General features: G+C 45.5%; 1 protein-coding gene and 1 pseudogene across 3 annotated transcripts in view; both read right to left on the bottom strand.

The window, feature by feature from the left end:
- SPIDR (scaffold protein involved in DNA repair) overlaps positions 1-17,615 on the bottom strand; it is a 337,315-nt gene extending 319,700 nt beyond the window's left edge. For both annotated transcript variants that reach the window (XM_081258205.1, XM_081258206.1), the window contains exon 1: positions 17,313-17,615. In XM_081258205.1, the coding sequence (XP_081114331.1) occupies positions 17,313-17,345 (33 nt within the window). In that variant the 5' untranslated portion in view covers positions 17,346-17,615. The remainder of the gene's footprint in view (positions 1-17,312) is intronic.
- On the bottom strand, positions 1,975-4,117 carry LOC308629885 (protein FAM136A-like; annotated as a pseudogene). Its single transcript has one exon. The product of its transcript is annotated as a protein FAM136A-like (transcript).
- Positions 17,616-21,110: the final 3,495 nt, after the last annotated feature.

Genomic DNA, 21,110 nt, shown 5'->3' with positions numbered 1-21,110 from the left:
CATCACACACCTAAACTGTTCAAACAAACCAGACTAATTTACTACAGCTATTCTAAGACTCTGATGCTAGAATCCTAATGCCTAGCAATCTAGCCCCTCTTTTTCTCATTCTTCTCAACAATCCAGAACTTCTTAACATAACAATGTTGGAAATATGGTGATGTATTTAATTTTCAACACTTGAAAAGAAAAGCAGAACTGTTTTCCACTAGCCCTGTACACCAGCTCAGAATACCATTAGTCTGAAACTTATTTTTTTCTGAAATGGAAAATTTCTCCGCTAGAAACCAAGTTCCCATGCCAGGCTACCTAAAACCACTCTTGGCTCCACTGACATTACCCTTAATCTAAGGGCTTAAAGACATAAAACAATGACAGCTGCTAATATATCAAACTCTGGGTCCAATTTTATTTTACTGATCACTCCCCACTCAAAAGCAAACAATGAGTTTGCCTTGGTTCTTTCCCATTCCTGCTTCCTCACTGTTGAGAAGTTGAAGCACAGCAACCTATAAACTCCAACTGTGATAAATTTATTCTCATGCAAAGGCAGGATTATCAGCAAGACCCCTTCAAAGGCTACAGGTTCAAGTCTTTGTCCCTCCTTCCCTCACAGCCCTCTAACCAAATCTCTACTTACAGTTCAAGCCTAACCCGCCTACTCTTCAGAAGACGAAAAGTCTGAATAAAATTACAATAGACTTTAACTTAAAAACAATCAGTTAAAAAGGTACTTAATAAAAGCTATTTGTGACAAACCTAGAGCCAACATAATACTCAATGGTGAAAAGTTGAAAGCCTTTCTGCTGATTCCTGGAATAAGACAAGAATGGCCACTCTCACCACTTCTATTCAACATAGTATTGGAAGTCCTAGCCACAACAATCAGACAAGAAAAAGAAACAAAAGGTAACCAAACTGGAAGGGAAGAGATAAAACTGTCATTTTATGCAGATGACATGATACTATATGTAGAAAACCCTAAAGACTCCACACAAAAACCACTAGAACTGATAAATTCAGCAAGGTAGCAGGATACAAAATTAACATTCAGGAATTGACTATTTCTTTATACTAACAATGAAATATCAAAAAGGGAAAGTAAAAAAAATCCCTTTTAAAATCGCATCAAAAATAATAAAATACTTAGAATAAAACTGACCAAGGAAGTGAAAGACTTAACACTGAGAACTATAAAACATTGATAAAGAAAGCTGAAGATAATTTAAAGAAACTGAAAGATACACCATGCTCTTGGATTGGAAGAATTAATATCGTTAAAACGGCCATACTGGGCCTCCCTGGTGGCGCAGTGGTTGAGAGTCCGCCTGCCGATGCAGGGGATACGGGTTCGTGCCCCGGTCTGGGAGGATCCCATATGCCGCGGAGCGGCTGGGCCCGTGAGCCATGGCCGCTGGGCCTGCGCATCCGGAGCCTGTGCTCCGCAACGGGAGGGGCCACAACAGTGAGAGGCCCGCATACCGCAAAAAGAAAAAAAAAAAAAAAAAAAAAAACGGCCATACTACCCAAAGCACAATCTACAGATTTAATGCAATTACCATCAAATTACCCGTGACATTCTTCACAGAACTAAAACAAATAATCCTAAAATTTATATGGAATCATGCAAGACCCAGAACTGCCAAAGCAATCCTGAGGAAAAAGAACAAAGCTGGAGGCATAACCCTGCCAGGCTTCAAACAATACTGCAAAACTAGAGTAATCAAACAGCGTGGTACTGCCACAAAAACAGACATATGCATCAGTGGAACAGAACGGAGAGCCCAGAATTAAACCCACACACCTACAGTCATTTAATCTTTGACAAAGCAAGAACATACAACAGAAAAAAGACAGTCTTTTTGGCAAATGACGTTGGTTAAGCTGGACAGCCACATGTAAACCAATAAGTGAAAGCACTCCCTCACACAATACACAAAAATGAACTCAAAATGTCTTAAATACTTAAGATAGGACACCACAAAGCTCCTACAAGAGAACACACGCAAAACATTCTCTAACATAAACTGTAGCAATGTTTTCTTAGGTCAGTCTCCCAAGGCAATAGAAATAAAAACAAAAATCAACAAATGGGACCTAATCAAACTTATGAGCTTTTGCACAGCAAAGGAAACCATAAACAAAACGAAAAGACAAACTATGGACAGGGGGAAAATATTTGCAAATGATGCAACCAACAAGGGCTTAATTTCCAAAATATACAATCAGCCTTAATAACTCAGTAACAGAAAAACCAAACAACCCAATCAAAAAAAAAAAAAAAAACGGTCAGAAGACCTAAATAAACATTTCTCCTAAGAAGATATACAGATGACCGATAGGCACATGAAAAGATGCTCAACGTTGCTAATTATCAGAGAAATGCAAATCAAAACTACCATAAGGTATCACCTCACACTGGTCAGAATGGCCATTCCATTAAAAAGTCTACAAATAATAAATGCTGCAGGGGTGTGGAGAAAAGGGAACCCTCTTACATTGTTGGCAGGAATGTAAATTGGTACAGCCACTATGGAAAACAGTATAGAGGTGCCTTAAAAAACTAAAAATAGAGTTACCATATGATCCAACAATCCCACTCCTCGACATATATCCAGAGAAAATTCTAATTCAAAAAGATACATGCACCCCAGTGTTCATAGCAGCACTATTTACAACAGCCAAAACATGGAAGCAACCCAAATGTCCACTGACAAATAAATACATAAAGAAGATGTGGTATATAATTACAATGAAATACTACTCAGTCATAAAAAAGTATGAAATAATGCCATTTGCAGCAACATGCTTCCCCTACCAGTGACAGCACTTCTTATAATTTAGCAGGGTCTCCAGGCTGAAAGATGTCACGTGTGAGAATTTTAAGAAATGCGCATCCACATCCTGACGGTCAGAAATGAGTATCTACAAGCACCCTTTCAAAGCTTTATCCAAAGTACCTCTATCAACACTACATCTTAAAGTAACTGCATGCCCTTGTATATAAGACAAAGCCACGCAAAACAAAGCCCCAGAAGCCCCCTTTCCCATTCTAAATTAGTGACCTCGTGGATTTTGTTTTATTTCCAGTTTGTGGAAAATGTGGTAGTGATCCTTCTGGTAAACAGGAGGTTGGCAACGAATAGGAACACCTCTCCTCATACTGTACTGGATAATAATCAGGTCAGATAAGCATGCCAGCCTGTTGGTATCTGTGTACTATGAGAATCTGGTACCTTGGAGGGCTCTGATTTGGTACAAGGGAGACGCCCTGTTGCCAGGATAAGCACTTGCCACGTGAAATTCAGGCTCACAAAAACTCTCCCTTGCTATCTCTGACCCCAATTTTAGCCCCAGTTTTTTTTTCACTTTCTAGGTTTCAAACACAAAGGAACCAGTGTCCAAAGGCAAGTGATATAGCCCTTAAACTTGCTGCCATCCTTAATTTCCTCATTCATAAACTTTCCTTAGAAAACCCAAACCCCCATTCCTCTTTTTAAATAGATTGCTGCCTTCAGCCCCGATGGCCAGTAGCAGACATCTATTTCCCAATGGATGAGAGACACTCCTTCACCTTCTTGGTCATGGTTGGGATGAGGTTCATGTGGCCATCCACACACGTGGTCATGCAACTCTCCACCTGCCGCTTCACCTGAAGCTATTTACTCCCCACATCTATTGAATCTTTGGCTTTGTCGTTGCAATACATAGTGCACCGGGCCAGGCGCTCCTGGAACTTCTCCAACTCGTTGGTCACCAGGGCCTGGGCTTGAGCCAGAGGTGCATGGCAGCGCTCAATGCACTGGTGCACTTGCTGCATGGACTCCTGGCTGCCCTCACAGCAGGCGGCGCTGCACCAGAACATGAGGCCCTGCATCTTCTGGATGTTCTCTCTCCAGACTTACCACCATAGAGTCCACCACCTCCTGCAACCGGAGCTGCTGCAACTCCGCCACAGCGACCCCGCACTGCTCCCTGCCACACAGGTGCCCACATGGACTCCCACGCACGAGCCTGCCTCCCCCTGAATTAAGACTTTTACCTAATTATGGGACTTCCCTGGTGGTGCAGTGATTAAGACTCTGCGCTCCCAATGCAGGGGGCCCAGGTTCGATCCCTGGTCCAGGAACTAGATCCCACATGCATACCACAACTAAGAGTTTGCATGCCACAGCTAAGGAGCTGGCAAGCCACAACTAAGGAGCCCTCGAGCTGCAACTAAGGAGCCCACCTGCCACAACTAAGACCTCATGCAACTGAATAAATTACTTTTACCTAATTGTAAACCACCTCAGATATAACTATGTAATCACACACTACTAAAGTAAAACCAGCTCCAATGAAAAGAAGCACAATCGTTTAGCTATCACAAACTGAATATTTATGCTACAGATGGAATATCTGTGTCCCCCCCATAATTCATATGTTGAAACCTAATCCCCAATGTGATGGTACTTGGAGGTGAGGACTTCGGGAGGTGCTTAGTTCACAAGGATGGAACCCTCATGAATGGGATTAGTGCCCTTATATGGGATTAGTGCCCTATATTAGGTACTAGAGAGATCCACTATGTGTGGACAGAAAGAAGACGGCTATGAACCATGAAGTGGGCCCTCAACAAACACTGAATGTACTGGCACCTTAAATTTGAACTTACCAGCCTCCAGAGCTGTGACACATCTGTGTTGTTTATAAACCATTAGCCTATGGCATTTTTGTTACAGCAGCCTGAACAGACTAAGATAATTCAGTAGCTGCCAGACGTCACTGCAAATGTTTCATGTCTATTACCTCATATAGATCCTAGGTGATATTTTATGGTGAAATGAGTAGTATTAATTCCATTTTACAGATAAAGAAACTAACTGTTGAAGACATTTTTCAAGATCACGTATCTGTAAACAGCAAAGCCAGGATCAAAATTCAAGCTAGTTTAAGCCCAAGGACCATATTCTTAATAGGGCTACATTTTTCTGCAAATGAGAAAAAAACACTCCCTTCTCAAGTCACTGGACTTCCATATATTTGGAAATTGTCATAATGTACTGATTTTATTAGGAAAGATGCTTTATTGCCATCTACTGAAAAGAGTAGCATAATAAATATACAACTTTTGCAGGACGTGACTATGTATAGGGCCTCTGCGCACTGCAGTTTTCAACCTGCACAACCAAATGCAGCCACTCTGGTGGTTAAAAGCAGATGGAATTTCAATATATTTGTACCATTATTGAAAACTCAATTCAACAAACCAGTGCTTGTAATCACTTAAGCACAGAAAACACAGAGAAATACCATGAACCCTGTCCTCAAGAAATCAATATGATCATTAGACCTGTCACAAAACACAATACAGAGACGTAAAATAACAGAAGTTAGTATAAACATGCAGAGGCAGTACGAAGGTTGCAGAGATTAATTCTAAAAACCACTTTTTAATTTCTTTCCCTAATTGAAGCCTTATAGTAACTCTGTGAGTTAAGGCAGCAATCACAAATTCACTTCAAAATGAGGGCACATGAATGTGAATTAGGGAGAGACATTTGCAGACTGAGAAGAGGATTTGTGTTTGTTATAAACATGGGCTCTTAAGGTGTGAAAAAAAGACAACCATGGGTAAAAGACTTATTAGGGAAGGACTGAAAAAGTAAACATGCAGTAAACAATCTAACCTCACCTAAAAGGAAGGCTAGGGAATTAATTCCCTGGTGGTCCAGTGATTAGGACTCAGTGCTTCCACTGCTGGGGCCTGAGTTTGATCTATGCTCAGAGAACTAAGATCCTGTAAGCTGCACAGAGCGGCCAAAAAACAAACAAACAAACAAGTTTAGCCTTTGTCCTTGGCTTCTGGAAAGTAATGTCTATGCCCTTGGAATTCCATGGCTGACAGAAGTGTCTTTCTTTGCCTGAGAGCTTCAGTTACACCAGACAGTCTAATAATGTGATTTAGGGTGGTGGCTAATCACACCCCATACAGTTAGCATGGGGGCTGGTGACACCAGAAAGACAGTGTGATTTAGAGTGAAGGCTTTCAGTCACACACAGAAGAACTGAAGACTGAGATCAGCCATTTATGTCTATGTAATGGAGCCTTAGTCTGTTTGGGCTACTATAACAAAATGCCATAAAGTAGGTAGCCTATAAACAACAAACACTTCTCAAGTTCTAGAAGCTGGGAAGTCCAAGATCAAGGTGTCAGCAGATTCAGTGTTAGTGGTGAAATCTGGCAAAGGATCACTTCCTCACTGATGCTAAAGGGAGGAGGGATCTCTCTGGAACCTCTTTTATAAGGGCACTAATCCCATTCATGAGAGCTCCACCCTCATGACCTATTTACTTTTCAAAGACTCCATCTCCAAATACTAACACATTGAGGATTAGGTTTCAACATACGAATGGGGGTTGGGAATAGAGAACACAAATATGCAGTCCATAGCAAAGCCCCAGTAAAAGCTCTGGACACCAAGGCTCAGGTGAGGTTCCCTGATTGACAATAACCCACCTATATGGTCACACATTGATACCAAACATGTAACTCATCCTGATTCTATGAGAAAACCACAAAAGTTCCATGACTGGAACTCACATCCCAATTTCAAAACTTACTACAAAATAACAGTAATCAAAGAAGTGTGGTACGGGCATAACAATAGACCCAATCAATGGAACAGAATTCATAGTCCAGAAAAACTCATACATCTGTGGCCAAACGATTTCTGTCAAGGGTCTGACAAAAAATAACAGAAGTTACTAAGCAGTGGTTTCAGACATAACACAAAAGGACAAGTTAACAAAAAATGAATAAACTAAACCATCAATATTTAAAACTTATGAATTTCAAAAGATATTATCAGAAAGTAGAAGGACAATTCATATAATGGGAGAAAATATTTGCAAATCACATATCCAACTAAGAATCTAGTACCCAGGATATATGAAGAACTCCCACAACTCAACAACTCAGTTTAAAACTTGGTAAAAGTCTGATAGACATTTCTCCAAAGAGGGCATACAAATGACCAACAATCACATAAAAAGATGCTTGATATCATTAGTCATTAGGGAAACACAAATCAAAACCACAATGTGAGACACCAACTCCCACCCGTTATAATAGTTACTCTCAAAAAATAAATAAGTAATAAGTATTGGCAAGGATATGGAAAAAACTGGAACTCCTGTGCATTGCTGGTAGAAATACAAAATGATGCAGTTGCTATAGAAAATGGTAGTGGATCCTCCAAAAAATTAAACATAGAATTACCATAGGATCTAGCAATTCTACTTCTGAGCAATTCGATTTCCCAAAAGAACTGAAAGCTGGGACTCAAATGGATGTTTGGGTTTTTTTTTTTTTAATATTTACTTATTTATTTTGGCTGTGCCAGGTCTTAGTTGCAGCACGTGGGATCTTCACTGCAACATGCAGACTCCTTAGTTGCAGCACACAGACTTCTTAGTTACCGCAGGCGAACTCTTTGTTGCGGCATGCATGCAGGATCTAGTTCCCCGACCAGGGATCGAACCCAGGCCCCCTGGATTGGGAGCGTGCAGTCGTACCCCCTGGACCACCAGGGAAGTCCCTCAAATGTATGTTTAAATGTCAAAGTTCAAAATAACATTATTCACAGTAACTAAAAACTGGAAACAACCCAAATGTCCACCAATGGATGAATGGATAAACAAAATATGCATGTACATGAAAATAAAAACTATTCACAGCCTTAAAAAGGAAAGAAATCCTGACACGCTGTAGGTTTGCGACCTCAGGAGTCCCCAGGTGAAGTCTGAAACTGGTGCCCATGCACAGAGGACAAGGGGAGACCAAAGAAAGAGGTAGATCGCTCTAGATTGGTAGCCGGCAGTTTTAATATGCAAGGGAACTTACACACGAGCCAAGGTTCACAAAGGCTGTTTGACTCCACAATTCAAACTCCTTACCCCAAGCCAGCATTTCTTAAGATGCAATCCAAGATCTGATGAGGAACAAATATCCAAAATACATAAAGAACTCCTAACAACTCAACAACGAAAAGACCAACAACTCAATTTTTAAGTGGGCAAAGGACCTGAAAGAGACATTTCTCCAAAGTAGATATACATATGGCTAACAGGCACATGAAAAGGTGCTCAACATCATTATTCATGAGAGAATTGTGAATCAAAACCACAATGAGATACCACTTCACACCCATTAGGAATGACTACTATTAAAAAAAGTTAAAATTAAAAAAAATTTTTTTTAAAACAGAAAATAATAAGTCCTAGCAAGGGTATGGAAAAACTGAAACCCTCATACATTCTGATAGAAATGCTAATGATGCAGTCACTGTGGATAAAAGTATGGTGGCTACTCAAAAGTTAAAAATATAATTACCCTATGATCCAGCATATACCCAAAAGAATTGAAAGCAGAGACTCAAACAGACATTTCCACAACAATGTTCAGAGTGCCACATTCACAAGAGCCAAAAGGTTGAAACAACCCAAATGTCCATCAATGGATGAATGATAAACAAAATGTGGTATACACATACAACGGACTACATTCAGCCTTAAAGAAAGAAAAAAATTCTGACACACGATACAGCATGGAAGAACCTTCAAGACATTAAGCTAAATGAAATAAGCCAGATACAAAAGGACAAAAATTATGATTCCACTTATATTAGGTCCCTCAAGTCATCAAACTCAGAGACATAAAGTAAAATGGTGGTTGCCAGGGGTTGCAGGGAGGGGAAAATGAGGAATTGTTGTTTAATGGGTATAGGGTTTCAGTTTGGGATGATGAAAAGTTCTGGAGATGGATGGTGGTGATAGTTTCGGAACAACATGAAGGTACTTAATGTCACAGACCACAGACTTAAAAATTGTTAAAATAGTTAATTTCATTCTATTTGACCACAATTTTTAAAATGCAATCAAGGGCAATGCACATCAGAATCACCACGTATGCCTTTAGAGATAGTAGATACTCAAACCTCAAATTAGAATCTTGAGTGATGAGAGGCCCACCAACCACCCTGGTGAGTTAGGCACTATTAAAGTTTGAGAACCACCACCAAGAACACTGGATTAAAATCCAACCTCTAGGGACTTCCCTGGTGGTGCAGTGGTTAAGAATCCGCCTGCCAATGCAGGCGACACGGCTTCAAGCCCTGGTCTGGGAAGATCCCACATGCCACGGAGCAACTAAGCCCGTGCACCACAACTACTAAGCCTGCGGTCTACAGCCCACGAGCCACAACTACTGAGCCCGGGCGCCACAACTACTGAAGCCTGAGCGCCTAGAACCCATGCTATGCAACAAGAGAAGCCCCCGCTAACCGCAACTAGAGAAAGCCCACGCACAGCAACGAAGACCCAGTGCAGCCAAAAAAAAATCCAACCTGTATGGCTTTACCATACAGGTAAACTAAACACAGAACAAGCTTCTCTGCACATGCTTGGAATATTCTGCTGCAGTAAAATACACAATGTTGGGTAAAAAAGTAAAAATGCTATAGGCTCTACTGAATTTTTAAAAAGGCTGAGGAAGAAACAGAAAGCTTACATCCCAGTGGCTTGAGGCTATAAGAAGAAAATCCTCAACATGAAGAACAGGATGCCAGTCACGAGACACTGCATTCAGGATTCCAAAGTTTCCTATCTTAATCTGTTCCACCCTTAGGCCATCATTCAACCATGCACAAGTTTCTCATTAACTTTTTTTAAAACTCTCTCTCACCCCATCATGCTATCCCTTGCTCCTTCTCTCCCCCAGCATACTTATACAGAGATTTGTCAACACAAAGATTTTATTCTTCAACTACTGCAATGTGATTTCTTCATTAACCTCTCCTCAAAACTGTTTTCCCTTTGATTAATGGATTTCTCCACACTCATAAGTGTACATTTGTTACCTATATTATTTTAATGCCTAAGTGACAAGAACTGAATGCAGAATTCAACAAAACTGGTTCAAAATAAGGAGGAACTTATACAGAATGTTCAAAGATAAATATTTTTGAGATCTTAGTAAAATTGTGGCCAGAACTCAGGCACTAAGTATGTTTCTCTTCTTTCTATAAATGAATTAGTTGTTGGGTAGATGATATGTACTGTTTTTCTCGGTCATAGCTTTTAAGAGGAGATAATCTAGAGCTACACCAACTGGACAAGCTTTCTTACACATAACTTTTTAAGAAACTGTTCATGTGTGTTTCAATCTTTACAAAAGTACTCCATTTTTATTTGTCTTAACATTACAATAAATTTTTTTAAAAGCATCACCCTATTCCACTATTTGTCCATTCCAAAAACTGAGTACAAAATTATGTACCAGGCACCAAGCCGGCAACCTGACAAAACTGTTTTAATATACTGCTGCCCTATTTGCATCTTCTGGTTATATATGCTTTAGTTGTATCCTTAAGATAGACAACACTGTATTCTGCTGCCTTTCTTTGCTTAATAGGAATTTTCTGATGCTCTAGAGGTTTTGCTCCTTAAAAGAACAGAAATTAAAATCTACAACTTGGGCTTCCCTGGTGGCACAGTGGTTGAGAGTCCTCCTGCTGATGCAGGGGACACGGGTTCGTGCCCCGGTCCGGGAGGATCCCACATGCCACGGAGCAGCTGGGCCCGTGAGCCATGGCCACTGAGCCTGCGCGTCCGGAGCCTGTGCTCCGCAACGGGAGAGGCCACAACAGTGAGAGGCCCGCATACCGCAAAAAAAAAAAAAAAAAAAAAAAGAATGAAGGTAGACCCTTTCCTTACACCACATACAAAAATTAACTCCAAATGAACCACAGACCTAAATGTAAGAGCTAAAACTAGAAACTCTTAGAAGAAAACATATGAATAAACCCTTATGACTTATGACCTAAGTGATTTCTTAGATATGACACCAAAAGCATAAGCAACAAAAAGTAAAAAGACTGGACTTCATCAAAAATTTTAAACATTTGTGCTTCAAATGACCTCATCAAGAAAATGAAAAGCAAGCCCACAGAATGGGAGAAAATATTTGCAAACCACATATCTGGTAAGGAAACTGTATACAGAATTTATAAAGAACCCTTACAATTCAACAATAAAAAGACAAATCCAACTAAAACACGGGCAAGGGCTTCCTTGGTGGCACAGTGGTTAAGAATCCGCCTGCCAATGCAGGGGACACGGGTTCGAGCCCTGGTCCGGGAAGATCCCACATGCCGCGGAGCAACTAAGCCCGTGCGCCACAACTACTGACCCTGCGCTCTAGAGCCCGTGCACCTAGAGCCTGTGCTCCCCAGCAAGAGAAGTCGCCGCAATGAGAAGCCCGCACACCGCAACGAAGAGTAGCCCCCGCTCGCCACAACTAGAGAAAGCCCACACGCAGCAACGAAGATCCAACACAGCCAAATTAAAAAAAAAAAAAACATGGGCAAGTAATATGAATACACATTTCTTCAAAGAAGATACACAAATGACCAATAAACACATGAAAAGATACTCAACATAATTAGTCATTAGGGAAACGCAAATCAAAACCAAAACAATAAAATACCACTTTCTACCCATTAAGATAGCTAATGTCAAAAGAACGCAATAACAAGTATTGACAAGCATGCGGAGAAATTAGAATCCTCATTCCTTGCTGGTGAGACTAAAAAATGTAACCACTTGGAAAACAGTTTGGCAGTTCCTCAAAATTTAAGCATACAATTACCATATGACTCATCAATTCCACTGGTAGGTTTACATCCAAGGTAAATGAAAACTTTCATCCTCACAAAAATTGGTACACAAATGATCATAGCAGCATCATTCCTAACAACCAAAAAGTGTAAATAATCCAAATATCCATCAACTGCTGAATGGAATTTTTTTAATGTATACCATACGATGAAAAATTATTCAACCATAAAGGGGAATGAAGTACTGATACATCTACAACAACGGATGAACCCTGAAAACGTTAGGCTAAGTGAAAAAGCCAGTCTCAAAAGACCATATGTTATTCCATTTACATGAAATGTCCAGAATAGGCAAATCTATACAGATGGAAAGTAGCTGAATGGTTGCCAGGGGGATGGGGAAGGAGAGAATGTGGAATGACTACTAACAGCCATGGAGTTCCTCTTCAGTGTGATGAGAATATTCTATAATAAGAAATATTTGTACAACTTTGTGAATATACTAAAACCACTGAATTCTGTACTTTAAAAGCATGAATTTATTATCTGTGAAATTGAATCACTCATACATTGCCAGTGTAATATTGTACAGCCACTCTAGAAAAGTTTGTTAGTTTCTTATAAAACTAAACATCAAATTACGATATGACCCAGCAATTACACTCTTGGGCATTTATCTTAGAGAAATAAAAACCTATGTTCCGGGCTTCCCTGGTGGCGCAGTGGTTGGGAGTCCGCCTGCTGATGCAGGGGACACGGGTTCGTGCCCCGGTCCGGGAGGATCCCACGTGCCGCGGAGCGGCTGGGCCCGTGAGCCGTGGCCGCTGAGCCTGCGCGTCCGGAGCCTGTGCTCCGCGACGGGAGAGGCCACAACAGTGAGAGGCCTGCGTACCACAAAAAAAAAAAAAAAAAAAAAAAAAAAAAAAAAACCTATGTTCCCCAAAACACCTGTACACAAGTGTTCACAGCAGCTTAATTCTAATAGCCAGAAACTGGAAACAGCCCAGATGTACTTCAACAGGTAAAATGCTAAGTGAAACTGTGGTACATCCATTCCATGGACCACGACTCCACAATAAAAATGAAGAAACTACTGATATACACAACTTGGACAAGAGTTTTATGCTGAGTGGGAAAAAAATAAGGAAAACAATGTCAAAAGGTTATAAACTGTATGATTCTATCCCAATAACATTTTTGAATGACAAAAACTTTTAAATAATGAATAGACTAATGATTGCCAGGGTTTAGGGGTGGGAGTTAATGGGAGTTGGTGTGATTATAAAAAGGATCCTATGCTGATGAAACTGTTCAGTATCTTGACTGTGGTAGTAGATACATGAACCTATACATGTGATAAAATTGTATAGAACTAAACACACACACACGTATACAGACGCACATCTGGGGAGATGTGAACAAGACAGTTGTATTAACGTCAATACATTAGTGGTGATATTGTACTACAGTTTTGCAGAATGTTACCATTGTGGCCAACTGGATGAAGAATACATGAGATGTCTATAATTCCTTACAACTGTTCTGTGATTCTACGATTACCTCAATTTTAAGCAGGGATTGCCTTCAGGGACGTGACTCAGTGCAGGAAGGGGCCGGGCAACAACTGCTGGTTTTCGTGAGAATCTTTTCATACGACTGCTTTCATCTATAAGCATGTATTATTTTGATTTCAAAGAAAATATTTTCCCCTTACAGGAAATACATATGTGAAGTACCTGACCTATGAAGAGTCTTCAATAAATGTTAGTTCTCCTTTCCTTCCATTTTAAGGATACGACAACCTCTAGACTAAGCTATCAGTACTAAGGAGTCCAATTCTGAGAAGCAGAGCCACTGGTAAATCATCCAGTGGGTTTACCAAGGGCTAAAACCGGAACCATAAGGTACTCCTACCAAGGTAACTAGGAGAGAATCTCTCTCCACCACTGAACAACTTTAAAACTAAGCCCTCTTCCTATTCCTTGTTCAACAAACTGAGTGAAGCAATTCCGGAGAAATCAAAAGGCAAAACAGTAGAGGATGAACAACAGCTTTGTCCTCATCCAGAAATCTCTTTCATTATCATGGTGTTTTATTATTAACTGCTTTCATTATCACTAATGTTAATTGAGTGCTTATACGCTCAGTACATCATTTCATGCAGTTCTCATCACTTAACCCTCATACCAACCTTGCAAGACTGGTATTACCCCCATTTGATAGACAAAGAAGCTACAACTTAGAAATGCTGTGTATATTGTGCTGGTCAGAGATCTCGTAAGCAACATGTCAGGATTTTCTCCCATGCATGTCTAATTCCAGAAATAAAGATTCCAGCCACTGATTCTGCATTATCTCACTTTAACAAAAGTGTCTAGCAATAACTGTCATGTGCACCTTCCACACAAAGGCACATAACAGCAGCTGAGCTTTCCGACCGGGTTGAGAACCTGGGAATATCACTGGAACTTCGAAGTCTCAAGCCCAGTCATGGTATCAGCCACTAGCCTCCTCCTAATCATGATGTCTCACCTGCCATTCTGCACTCTTACGGCCAACTACGTCAGTGTTTCCTTTCAAGCATTAAGACTCCTACCCTTCTACCAACTCACTTTACCAATCACCAACCCACAAGGCTAGGATGAAAAGACCCACAAATGAGAGTGGCCCTCCCCATATTTTCTTATTACCTGTCCTTGGTCAATGCTGGTAAACACTCTTACCATTCCCTAACCCTCTACTCACACACACACTTACATACACAAGTTCCACACCCATGCCTGCCTTTACCTCTCCTTGTCACCATCGTGGCGCAGGTCGTCACATCTTCCCTAAGGTTAAAATAAGCCACTATAAAGCTCAGCAGACCTCCCATCTGCTGAGCTCTCCTTCTTCCCCATAGTCTCCGAGGAAGAATAGTCCTACTACCTAATACTCGCCCCTTCTGTGACAGAAGCCAGGTCCTCATTCTCTCCTTGGCTCCTCCCCATCCTGCTTCAAAGAAACGATGTTTCCCTTTCTTGAAAGAGAAACAACTTCTTTGAAATGACACGTACACTGCATTTAATTAAAAATTACTATGTCCTTGCCATTATGAAAGAAGCACCAGAAATAAACTAAGGTTTTCTGATGAGGACCCGAAGGAGTAGAAAAGGAGGGTGCCATCAGAAAGATATGGCGTTCCTTTATTTCTCTTTTATGACCTTACCAAGATACAGTTTTCCTTTCAGTGAGAAAGAGAAGGGGGAGAGCTATGATTCAGTCTGCGGAGGCAGAAGGAACTGTGAGAGCGAGGGGAGGGTCAGGAAATCTCGGAAGGTAAGCGACTGACAGGTAAAGGGAGTATCTGTGGTCGTTCTTGGCTATTTAGCAAAGGGAGAAGACAAAGCTTAGAGGGAATAAGAATCGTAGCACTTGAAAGGACAGTGAGGGGGCAAAGGCAGGAGGGAAGAAAGAAATAAAATACACCCAGCCGCGGAGCAACTTGGAGCCTAATCTCTCCCTGGGCCTTAAGGTTCCCGTATCTGTATATCCTAACATCAGGTAGGAAGCAATGAACTCTCCCCAAGCTTCGCATTTTTCACAGGTTCAAGTTTTGAGTCACCACTGACTCTTCCCTCTTCATCTTTCAATTTCAGGTACTTAAGTCTCATCTTCCTTTTCTTATTTATCAACTCAGTCCTTTCCCAATACTATTCCCAATTCTACCATGTTAGTTCAGGCACATATCAACTTCCATTTTAAGAGTCCAGAAAGATCTACATGGCTTGCCCAGAATTATAAAATTAGTTAGTTGCAGAGCTGAGACTCGTACCCAAGTCTTCTGACCAGGGTATTTCCCCATGTTTCTTCATACCTACAATACTTGCAAACCTTCTATACTAGTTCTCCTTTCATTCATTCATCAGATATCTATTAGGTAGTTATCTAATATGTTCAAGGGATTATGACAGGTGCTATGATAAGGTCTTGAAAACTGACAGAATGACGAGGGGGAAAGTGAGTATCAAGTCAAAAACATGAAGATTTCTAAGTGAGGATGTAGTGCAAGTGCCTGACATTAAGCATCTGATTGCCAGGTGGCATCCGGTTTAGAAGAAATCCATCTTGAATAAAAGTATCTCCAGCTGTATGGCATAGCTACTTGCAAAACAACCAGGTAAGGAACTAGGCTGCCTCCACCCATGAAAGTTCCTCTTTCAACAAGCCCTGGTAACCTAAATAACTGACCGTTTGAGTGACCGTGCTTCTCCCTCCCTGCTATTGCTTTAAATTAGCCAACGAAGAATGAATCCCCGAAACTCTAGACACCTAACCCTCAAACCCTAATAAAGGCAGACCCCAGGGGTGCCATCCCTCTCTCCCTGTGTCTCACCCCCCCCCAACCTCACCGTGCGGTCCTTGGGTGTACCATGCACCCTCCAGGACCTGTGAGGAATGAACCTTGCTCCTCCAAGTCTCCTGACGGTTTCTGCTGAAGTGCACCCTGCAATCCCAATTAGAGAGCATCAGTGTCAACAGGCTCAGACCAGCACAACACAGGAGGAAGTGCTGGCGCCCAGGGGACTAAGGGCGAGAGAATGACAACTTCATGGTGCACTGCGTTTAAACCGCGCTCAAGGGAAAGGTCAAATACACATCTGAAAATCGTCCATACAGAGAGACAGCTAACATCAATGTGTCAGACTGCCCAGAACAAACTTGGAAAGTGAGGAAAAAGGCGCAAAGTCAGAAGTCAGAACCTGGCAGGAAGGCAGCAAGGAGAAATAAATGAGCAGTTGCAATACAGGAAAAGAATCAAGTGGCAAATGTGTCAAATGGTACAGTGACCAAGTTCACAAGTTACATGGGCTTCAACAATTTAACATACTTCCTTGATTCCTTGGTTTTTTCTTTCTTCACATTTTAGTAGTTTTGAAATCAGGGTTAGGTTATGTTTGTCATGGGCTTCCCGGACTTCGTAAATGGGTAGTCACAAAACTGACAGCGTGTGTGACAACCAATGGTATTCCAGGAGCAAGGAGACACAGCAGTGAGACGGCGGCTGAACCAGCGTGCGCGGACTATTTTTTCAGAAACTTTTTTGGTAAGAAAAGAGGAGTCAAGAAAGGAGTCAGTGTCTGCTTTCATTCAGTTTTCAGTACGACAAGACAAGCATGCCGGTAAGAGCGGAGCTCAGAAATCGCTTTCAAAAGGTAAAGGGCACACGCAGGACAAACGCAATGCACTCAGAACGCAGCTGCGCCGCTCTCAGCGCGGTCACCAGGCGGACCCCGCGCCCGACTCGGCCGAGACACTCCCGCTCCGGCGTCGGAAGGGGCAGGGGAGGCAGCGCGGCGCAGACGCGGCGGCTACGCAGGCCCTCCCGGACCCCAGGACACCGCCGTCGCGCTGCGGCCCAGCAGAGACCCGCGAGTACCAGCTAGACTCGGGCCGCACGGCCGGGCTCGCCCGCTCCGGTCGCCCCGCAGCCGCGACCCTCGCCCTCCAGGGAGGCGGCCCCTCCCGCCCCGCCTCCAACGCGGGCTGCGTCCACGCCACAGACGCCCCGGCCGCCCACCAGCCCGGGGCCAGCCACACGCGCCCCGCGCCCCGCAGGCGAAGCCGACGTGGGGGGACCGAGGAGACGGCGCCCAGAGGCCCACAGCCTACCTTTGAGCCATGAGACTGGCCTCCGCGGGGCATCTTCGTGCGCGCCGCCTCCTCCAGAGCGTGCCTTCCCCCTCAGGCCGCCGGAAGGCCGCGCGGCGCCGAACCAACTCGGCGCGCCGCGACACACCACGCTCTGCGATTGGCGGACGCTTGGGCTGGGGGCGGGGCTTCTCCGGACGCACCGCCCTCCCAGCGCGCCATGCTGCACTGCACTCTGCGATTGGCGGACGCTCGCTCGGGGGCGTGGGTTCCCTGCTACCCACGCTTCCTGGCACTGACCTAGAGTGTGGCCGCTGGGAACCGGGCGCCCGCACCAGCTGTAGGTCCGGGTTGTCTTGCGCTGCTCGCCCTGCCTGTAACTGGGCCCGGGTCCGGCAGAGCACGCGCTGGACTGGCCGCAGCGCCGCCGTCGCTCCTGGTCAGGGAGCTGCTGAAAAACCCGCGCGGGGTTTTTCAAATAAAGCTCGTACGTGGTGTGCTTTGTCAGGCAAGGACCGGCCTTAATAAAAATAAACGGTAACCCAAAGTGGGCTATGAATTCAGCAAGCGGTGCTTAGGGAATGGTTGCAGCCGTGGATAACCGGAGACAGGTGTTATTTCCCCATCTACTTGAGAGCAGGGGGTTAGTATCCAGAGCAGTTTTCAAGTTCAGAGACGCCAGAATCGCTTCTTCTCCCTAATAACGGCCTGGACCTCGGATGTTCTGGGCAGGAAGAGGGCCGAGGAGGAGGCTGGCCTGTCCCCTCTGCCTCCTGGGAGCCCAGACACAGGGCTCGGGGGCTGCTGGACCTTGAGGCCTGGATGCTTCCAGGTGTGGGATGAACCTGCCACTGCCCGCTGGAGCTGCTCCTTCCGAGATTCAGGAAACCGGGGGACCCACAAAACGGAGCCCGTCCCCAGGCTCTGCTGCAAGTCTGCTCGGACTGATCCTGCAGACAGACCTGCGGGAAACAGGACCTGCGATTCCTATACTGATGGTGTTCTGTGGAATTTCCACTAGACCCCTTTCTACGCTGTTCTGAGCAAATCACTAGTCAGTCCATGCTACCATCACCCCACGAGCAGACTGGGAAGCTGAGGCTCCGAGAAGCCAGGTAATCCAGCCAGAAGCACAGACGTGAGGCCACGGAGTGGGGTCTGCACCCGCCGCCCGCCCAGGGGGACTGCCCACTCCCCGCAGCTTCCACACCTGTTCCCTTCACCCCCCTCCCGGGACCAGCTCGCAGAGCCTCCTCTTGGGGGGATTCGCTTACCTTCTTCTAACAGGATCTGTCTCACTATCCTGTTTTAGGATCATCCAGAAGGCTTGTCACTCTGAAGCAGGTTCAGCCTCACGTCACCGAGGGCAGCTTTCCTGGATCACACACACCACCTGCACATCCACTCCCAGCTCAGACCCAGAAAGGCACCCTTGGCCCCGAGCCCCATGGCTCTGCCTGGGCTCCCACCCCCTCCTGCCTGGTCCGTCCCTCTCATTTCCCCTGCAGAGTCACCAGGAGCTCCCACCTGCCCCAGGTAGGCTGGCTGCTCTGTCCTGGGGCGGGGCGGGGTGGGGGGGTCGTCTGTGGTGTCAGGTGGAAGAAACAAGAGGTACCCTTGGGGCCTCCCTCACGCAGCACAATGGCCAGCACCTGCCTACTGACCTCATTACCCTGGATGGGCAGGGGTTCAGGGAACATGCAGCATGGCCTGGTTCTCATCTCATCCCAGCGCTGCCCACAGGGAAGTCGCCAAGCAACTCTGTGCCGGCTGTACAGAGAGGACGCTCATACACACGTCGCCCTCCCAGAACACGGGGCTCTCGTGGTCAGGACTCTCCCAGGATACGGAGCTCACCTGGGCAGGCATCCAGCAGCCCACGGGGCTCTCGTGGTCAGGTCCCTCCCAAGATACAGAGCTCACCTGGGCAGGCACCCAGCAGCCCACGGGGCTCCCGTGGTCAGGCCCCTCCCAGGATACGGAGGTCACCTGGGCAGGTACCCAGCAGCCCACGGGGCTCCCGTGGTCAGGCCCCTCCCAGCGTACGGAGCTCACCTGGGCAGGCACGCAGCAGCCCACGGGGCTCCCGTGGTCAGGCCCCTCCCAAGGTATGGAGCTCACCTGGGCAGGCACGCAGCAGCCCACGGGGCTCCCGTGGTCAGGCCCCTCCCAGCGTACGGAGCTCACATGGGCAGGCACCCAGCAGCCCACAGGGCTCTCGTGGTCAGGCCCCTGCCAGCGTACGGAGCTCACCTGGGCAGGCACCCGGCAGGGCTGGGCACACAGGAACCGTGCACGTAGCCCTCATTGCAGAGCACCCCCAGCCCACCTGTCGGTGGAGCTGACACAGAGCACCTCAGAGCAGGACCTGAACTAACAAACAGCAGCTCCGACAGGTCTGTGACCTTGGGCATCACTCTGTGTGGCCTCCCTCTGCCTGGTCTTCCAGAGGCTTCCACTGCAGCCGGGGCACCAGGCCCCTGGCTCCACCCACCACCCCTTCTCTCCCTGACTCCTCTCCTAATGAGAGGGTCTTCTTGAAGTTGTCTCCCACTCATGGACCAGAATAAACGATTAGAAAACAAGCTAGAGTTGCAGCCCCTTGTCTATCCTGACCCTCAGGACCCCACACCTGTTCCTTGGACCTGGCTGGTGCAGCAAGGCGCATTTTCTACAACTCTGAGCCCCTGAGGGGCGATGATTGGCTGACCTGGGCAGCCTGACCTGGCCGGCCAGCCGGAGGCCGGCCAGAGGTGAGGAAGGAAAAAAGCAGTGGGGGCCGGGACAGGAGGGATAACTCAGGTAGGGAAATGGAAAGCTTCCAGAAGAGCGTCTGGGGCCAGGACGACCCTGGCTGGCCTGCAGGCACCAAGTCGCCCTGCGTGCTGTCGCTGGTGTGGCTCCACGGCCCTTCCTCTAGGCTTTCAAGTCCTTGCACACATTCAGGTGTTTTACCTGGGAAGGGTGGGAACAGTTCAGCAGCAGCTGGCCTGGGGCTCAGCTCACGTTTACTCACAGACGCCTCAGCACCGTCCCCCAGCTTTGCAATGAGGACGCTCCTTGCAGGGGGGCTGCTGGCTGCATAGGAGACGATTCCCCACCTCTGACCAACTTCAGAATTGTTTACCACTGGAGCAAGTGCCCTGATAGGGTTTTCATCTGTGTAACTATGGGGTTCTTAATTAACAACGTGAACGGTGACATCAGAGGTCCTGAATCAGGATGGAAATACTTATCCCCAGCATGTACAGGCGTAAAAACCTGGGGAGGCCGTGTGCAGCCAGCACCCTTAGGGATGGGCTTCCAACTGACCCCTCAACATTCTGGTGTCCAGCCTCTGCTTTACTATTTCTGGGGCGCAATGCTGACTCTAAGGGTTCTGCAATCCAGCCTCTGTCGACCTTTAATGAGACCCGCACTTCTGGGATCCTACAGAGTAGGGTCTGTGTGACCGTTCTGTGGCTTCTGTAACAAATGACCACAAGCTGGGTGGTTTAAAACAACAGGAATTCATCCTCCCCCAGTCCTGGAGACCAGACATCTGAGATCAAGGTGTTGCAGGACAGAAGTCTCTCCAAAGGCTCTAGGATAGGGTTCTTCCTGCCTTTGCCAGCTTCTGGGGGCTCCAGGCGTCCCCAGGATTGCGGCTGCATCCCTCCCGTCTCTGCCTCTGTGTTCACGTGGCTTCTCCTCTCTGTCTCTGTCTCTCCTCTGTTGTCTCTCAGAGGGACTCTCTCAATTGGATTGAGGGCCACCCTAACCCAAGATGACCTCACCTCAAGATCCTTAACTACATATACAAAGACGCTTTTCCCAGAT

The sequence above is a fragment of the Mesoplodon bidens genome (genome assembly GCF_964165515.1).
Source record: "Mesoplodon bidens genome assembly, chromosome: 16".
NCBI classification, from domain to species: domain Eukaryota; kingdom Metazoa; phylum Chordata; class Mammalia; order Artiodactyla; family Ziphiidae; genus Mesoplodon; species Mesoplodon bidens.
This window is presented reverse-complemented; position numbering and strand designations above follow the sequence as displayed.